Source organism: Nematolebias whitei, chromosome 18 (genome assembly GCF_014905685.2).
Source record: "Nematolebias whitei isolate Nwh7 chromosome 18, NemWhi1, whole genome shotgun sequence".
Classification (NCBI taxonomy): Eukaryota; Metazoa; Chordata; class Actinopteri; order Cyprinodontiformes; family Rivulidae; genus Nematolebias; species Nematolebias whitei.
In genome coordinates, this window is record NC_056515.1 from 29,744,257 (window position 1) to 29,751,100 (window position 6,844).

Consider the following 6,844-nt stretch of genomic DNA (forward strand, 5'->3'; position numbering starts at 1 on the left):
TGACTCCTTAAGTATAAGTACCAGTGACCAAGTCTGGAGATCCAAGCAGCCCAACACGGGGCTGAGCAAGATTCATTTTCTCTAAGTGCTGCTCAGATCGCAGCCATCAGCAGATATGGATCAATGTCTGGTTTTACAGTTTTGCATCGCTGAACTCGTTGGGCTTAAAGACAGATTTGACTGTCAGTAAAGCAGCAATAAAGAAATTCCTTCACTTAAAACCTTCCATACCGCCACACTCAGATGTAACTTCACACACGGTGCTCGGGAAAGAAGTGAACCAGGATGTGAAACGATGCTGCTTAGATGGATTGAAGTGGAGATAACTTTGGATGACATGGAGGAAAACTCAGTAAGACTTGTCAGTGAGGACGCTCCGCACTCATTGTCTTTTTCTTTTTCTTGGCTGCTCGGCAGTTTAAGTCATAATTGCTGATGCTAGTACAAATACAAGCATCAGATGAGTTAAAGGAGGCTGATGGATGAAGAAGATGACAGACAGCAGGTGATGTGCGGAGCTGCTCTGTCAGCGTCATCAGTTTAGGACAAGAGAGACTTCTGAGACGTTTCCACTTTGTTTTATCTAAAATAACATTTTCAGAGGTGATATATATAAATCAAATCAACAATGGGTTTGGAGGGGATGGAAATATTTGCCATTGCTGTTGTTGTCGGACTATTTATTGTTGTCCTCAAACAATTTGGTGTTTGGGAGCCTTTATCTTTGGAAGGTAGGATAAAACTTGATGTTTTCTTGTTCTTTGAAGCCATGATCTCATTAATTGATTAGGAAATAATAGCATAAATGTCAAGTTTCTGTTTTATTTCAGTTCTAAAACTTTAGTGTAATTCTTTTCCCTAATTTCTTTGCAAAGAAAAAGTATTTCAATAAATTCCTTCACTGTGATTCATGAGATAGATTTAAAAAAGTGTGCGTCTTTACCTTTTAACATGCTCACTTTGTAAATATGTGTATAAAGCTGATTATTTTAAATATTCATGTACATTTTTTTTCTTTCCCTCCCACTCCTTTATTTCATCTCTCTCTTGTCCTGTTCAAATCTGTTCTTGTGACAAATTGTAAAGATGGTGAGTAAATTATTGGTCAGATTTTTTTCTATAGTGGTTCCAAGAAATGCATTCAATTTAAATATGAATTCATTTAAACCTGTAAAGTTTTTTTTGTTGTTGTTTGTTTTTAAACAGCAGACTGAACTTTTTCTCAGTATGCAAGTATATTTTTTTTATTTTATTATTATTATTATTTATGTCCATGTCTTAAATTTGTTACTTTTTATGTGGAAGCTGTGCCCTATATGAGCGACGCTGATCTGAAAAACTGCTTTAAAAAAATTAATAAAAACAGAAAGATACAAGACGGGAAAAATTACTTTTTTTAATTTATTTATTTTTCTAAGCTAAAACTTGGTAGAGTTCATGACAAAAGGGAAATTAGACCAAACCTATTTATAAATGAGCATCAGTCAATATTCAAAATGTATGGTTCATCACAAATGATCGCAGAAATTTTTAATTTATTTTTTCACTGTTCCGTAAATCTTTGTTATTATAGGGACTACTGGATGAGTTGAATTAATAAATATTATAAATTATAACTGTAAAGTGTCCACAATAAGCAGGAATGATACAATCCTATATGATACAATATGATATACAATCCAGTGTACATTATGATACAACACAGTATATGAAACATAATATATTTACATAACACCATATCATAATTTCAATATCAGTATATGATAGGAAACTAAACAAAATTTGAGAAATAATGAGACATTATGTGATACATTATGATATATTACAATATGATTCAATATACGATACAGTATGATACGATGCAAAATATGTTACGGTATGATACGATAGAATACAATATATGATACTTTATTTTCTGGAAATAGGCTTTTAGTCTCATTAGTTGCCTTTACAAAATCCACAAAGAAAACATTACAACAATTTTAATGAATACAGAAAAAAATTACCAGCAAGTCACATCATTAAAAAAATGAAACTTGACAATTAGTATTTAGATTTGGCAAATTATTTTCATACACTAATGGTAGTTTATTTTAAATTTTATCATACCTGCACACTTGTTGCAGTATTTTTACGTGTTTTTCTTTTCATTTTGCCTGTTTTTGTTTAACTTTCTTTCATTTTTATTGTCAAATTTAAATCTGAAACTGCTCATGCCTCTGTATCTCTCACCTTTGCCCCTTTTCCCCACCTGTTATCTCTTTACGCTGGCTTTGAAATCATTTTGTTTGTGCAAAGATGGTGGGTGTTTTTATTATTTATCCGTCTTTTTAATTTTCCAGTATGTTGCGCAACTTGCGCTCCTCCCCAGTCCTCCTTTTCTTTTTTCTTGTCTTATTGCTGTTTCCACCCTCTTGTCGTCCTCCCTTGTCTTCTCTCGTGTTCTCTGGTTTCGTTCAACAGACAGCTGCGACAGTGACCTCGAACTTTCCATGGTGCGTCACCAGCCTGAGGGCCTCGAGCAGCTCCAAGCCCAGACCCAGTTCACCAGGAAGGAGCTGCAGTCGCTTTACAGAGGCTTCAAAAATGTATGAAAGCAGTCAGCACAGTCATTAAGTGTTCAAACAGCTGATATTTCTAATTTTACAGTATACTTTATTTTTGTAATTCCATACAGCATTACTAGAATTTGTCAAAACAAAAGCAGTACTCATTTATAAGTGAGTTATTAACTAAGAAAAGGAAAACAGTTGACTAAACATCTGTTATTCCATAATTAATGTAGAAATGTAGACAATATATATATATACATTTTATTTATCTCATGCACAATGTGAATCACTTCACTTCTTCTGCATCTTGGTTTGGATTTTGCCAATGAAATATAAGCTTTTAGGATTGTTGTTCATCAATTTACTTAATTTGGAACCAGGCAAGTGTTGAATCATGCAGTTAAAATGTCCAAAATCATTTGCGAAAGAGTTTTCATGATTTATCATTAACTCTCATTGATATATTTTAAATGTTTACATTTTCAGTAATTCAGAAGGGATTATTAGCATAATGCTTACTAAGACTGATAACTATTGGACAGTATTGCTTTAATCAATATTAAACTGGTAATTTTTTTTACATGTGTCCGTGTCTTTGTTTGTTTATCCATCAACAGGAATGTCCCAGCGGGCTGGTGGATGAAGAAACATTCAAGACCATCTACTCACAGTTTTTCCCTCAAGGAGGTAAATCATCTGACTTCAGCATGCATCTTGTTCAACAATAATATACCGTATTTTTCGGACTATAAGGCGCACTTTAAAATCCTTTAATTTTCTCAAAAATTGACAGTGAGCCTTATAATCTGGTGCACCTTATGCATTAATTCTGGTTGTGCTTTCTGCTCTCAAACTGATTATATGTGGTTATTGTGAATGAGTTGAATAAAGTTTGACTTAGCTGACTGTTTTGTTTCACTTATAATCCGGTGCACCTTTTACTCTGAAAAATACGGTAAATGGTTTATGCATGTGCCATATTGCAACAATAGAAAAGTGATTCTGTAAAACCAAATAGTCAAACGTTGTGCGCTGTTAAATTTCAATCCTTTACTCAACATTTGTTTTCAGATGCGACCACATACGCACATTTCTTGTTCAACGCTTTCGACATGGACAGGAACGGTTCGATCCGATTTGAAGTGAGTACACCAGGAGCTGAAGGCTATACGTAATTTTATTATTTAAAGAAAGTTAACGGTTACCCTTTAAATTGTGTCTACAGGACTTTGTGTTAGGACTGTCTGTTTTGCTCAGGGGTTCTGTCACAGAGAAGCTTCGGTGGGCTTTTAATCTGTATGACATTAACAAGGACGGCTACATCACAAAGGAGGTACAGTCGATAAGGAAAACTCTGAATTAGCTGTGGTGACGTTGTTTACATGGATAAACTGTCTGTTTCCTGCAGGAAATGTTGGCAATAATGACATCGATTTATGACATGATGGGCAGATACACGTTACCCAGCGTACGGGATGATTCTCCCTTTGAGCACGTGGAGAAATTCTTCCAGGTAAAACCTTAGATGTGTTTTTTTTTTTTTTTATCCTTACATCTGTATATTTTACAGATTCAGCAACAGTCTGTGTGAGGATCAGATGCAGAGAAACACATGTAGACTTGAGTAGAGTCAGGGGGACCAGCATTGCTCAATTGGTGAGTGAGGTGAAGTTGGGAAAGTTAAAGGACAGGGGCTGATGAGAGAAGTGGCTGATGGAACAGAGGACCACAAGAGAACAAAGCAACGAACCAAAATCTGTTCTGGATTATATGGACGACCAAATGTATAAAACTCATTAATATCAAAATATCAATACATTTAAACATACACAACTCTAATGAAACTGTTTTATTCATTAAATTTTTTTAAACTATTTGGAGCATCAACATAGCCGGTATTATAATACTAGACCAGATGTTCTTCCATTCTGTCTCTGTTGGGAACTGAAGCCAGCAGGACCTGGTTTATGGGATCATTGTGTTACAGAAGAATGTTTTTAAGCTTGAATCAACTAATCACTAATCATAACTAATGCATCATCATCATTTTTAATAAAAGTAATGTAGGGGGGGGGGGGGTTAAAACTTGCATTGGGACCATCCAGTGGGGACTTTGTTTCTGCTCTGGCCTCAACTTCCGGGTTGTCTCATAGTGTCCAGTGTTCCCTCATAGACATAAAAAAATTGCATTAATAAATTAATATTTATGTCTGTGTTCCCTTATGTGGAGTTAAACGTGCATTTTCACTGGCATCCACCAGGGGGTGCTATCACACCTTTCACAACACTACTTCTTATTTGCCTCGCTACTTCTCCATCGCTTTCAATCCAAGAAAATGTCTCCCTGGTTCTAATCAGATTAACTCATAAACTTTTTTGTGTATTTTTTTTTCATTCCAAATATAATAAATGTGAATATTTCTCCTTTAATTTTTTAGAAAATGGATCGAAACAGGGATGGGATTGTGACAATAGATGAATTCATTGAAACCTGCCAAAAGGTAAATTCCTCATTACAGTGATAATGCTTACAAAACAGTAGCTGGGTAATTAAATGTTATTATTTTTTTTTTTAATTCTTTCAACAGGATGAAAATATAATGTCGTCCATGCAGCTCTTTGAGAACGTCATTTAGTTTTTGTAAAGACTTTTGGATCAGAAACACCCAACTTGTCATCTCCAGGGGCCTAAATGGCCACAAGAGAAAAAAAGACACGTTTCTATAAAGAAGTGAACACAATTATTTTTCCATTCAAACTGGAATCTTGGAGAATTGTGCAGCATCTACATGTGCATCTTAAAATATTTGAATTTTGTGAAAAAGTTCAATTTTTTTTCTCAGTCACTCATTTTCAGGAAGTGAAAATCATTTTATATAGATTCATTACACACAGCGTGAAATATTTAGAGCTTTTATTTCTTATAAGTTTGATGATTATGGCTTACAAACAATTTTTTTTTTTAATTAAGTGGCTCAGAAATTTTTTTTTATATTGTGAAGGGGTTCAAAAATGTAAATTCATGGTGTCACACCCTCCATGAGCTACAAATGTTTCATTCCTCAAGTCCAGCCACTCCTGAACCAAACGTCAGAAGCATCTTACCTGCTGATGACAGAAAGAGCTGGACTGTTGCTCAGTGGTCCAAAGACCTCTTTTCAGGTTTAAGTAAATGATGTTATTTGGAAATCAAGGTCCCAGAGTCTGGAAGCCACGTTGCTTGAAGTTCAGAGGGACGTTTCCACAGTCAGTGATGGTTTGGGGCCATGTCCTCTGCTGGTGTTGGTCCACTGAGTTTTCTGAGGTCCACAGTCAACGCAGACGTTTTAGAGCTCGTCATGCTTCCTTCTGCTGGAGATGCTGAGCTCATTTTCCAGCAGGACTTGGCCCACACTGACAAACGTACCAAAAGCTGTCTCTGAGATATTCTAATTTTCAGAGACATTGATTTTTTTTTTTTACTTTTTTTTTGTAAGTCATAATCATCAAAACTACAAGAAATAAAAGCTTGAAATATTTCACTATATGTAATAAACCTACATATTATATGTCTCACTTTCTGAAATGATTGACAAAAAAAAAAAAAACTTTTCCACAATATTCAGATTTTTTGAGATGCACGTGTCCTATAATCCAAATGACATTTCAAAGCAATGATTTTTATCCTTTTTTTTTTTGGTGGGGGGGCATGAAACATTCAATATTTGTTTCTGCGCGTAAAATAAATGTGACGTGGCAATTATGTACTATTTCACTGCTAGCTAAACATGAGCATTTCAAGAAATTAAAAAGCATGAGATGCAAACCACTTTGAGCGCATTTTGAATTTTAAACAAGTTTATGTATTTACAAATGACAACTGTTTTATCCTTCCCACATTAATGTAATTTTATTTGCACTATCAATTTCCACTAGGATAATGAACTAAGCAGAACATGTCATTAAATTTCACATCAGATTTCTGTAACTTACTTCTGCGTATTACTGAAGATGAAAAAAGAAACATGATTCATGCAGCTGTTTACAAGTGTGATTCATTGTTTTACTCAAATGTTCGAGTTTAGCTCCATAAAGCTCTAATTGTTCGTATTCTACCCTCGAGGGCCTCATCTGAACCCTGAAACACAAAACAGATTATTCACACGAGACGCTGTGTCTCATTTTTAATCTGTCTGGAGAGTTGCATGTCGTCTACAATTCTTTTTCCTTTGCATCACTTTTTTTTATATATTTCATAGAAAATGTTTTCAAAAAGTATTTTACTCTGTAATGGTTTTTTTTGTTTGTTGTTG

General features: G+C 34.7%; 1 protein-coding gene across 1 annotated transcript; it reads left to right on the top strand.

Moving 5' to 3' along the window:
* The first annotated feature begins 543 nt into the window (after positions 1–543).
* LOC119424749 (calsenilin-like) lies at positions 544–5,188 on the top strand. Its single transcript, XM_037692250.1, has 8 exons — positions 544–731; positions 2,464–2,588; positions 3,170–3,239; positions 3,624–3,694; positions 3,778–3,885; positions 3,961–4,065; positions 4,991–5,053; positions 5,141–5,188. The coding sequence occupies exons 1-8, from the start codon at positions 629–631 to the stop codon at positions 5,186–5,188; spliced, it is 693 nt and encodes a 230-aa protein (XP_037548178.1). The 5' UTR covers positions 544–628.
* The last annotated feature ends 1,656 nt before the right edge of the window (positions 5,189–6,844 follow it).

Coding starts and splice junctions, on each gene's coding strand:
- LOC119424749 (XM_037692250.1), top strand. CDS start 629: ATGGGTTTGGAGGGGATGGAAATATTTGCCATTGCTGTTGTTGTCGGA. Junction 3,695..3,777: donor ACGGTTCGATCCGATTTGAA/GTGAGTACACCA, acceptor TTGTGTCTACAG/GACTTTGTGTTAGGACTGTC. Junction 5,054..5,140: donor TCATTGAAACCTGCCAAAAG/GTAAATTCCTCA, acceptor TTCTTTCAACAG/GATGAAAATATAATGTCGTC.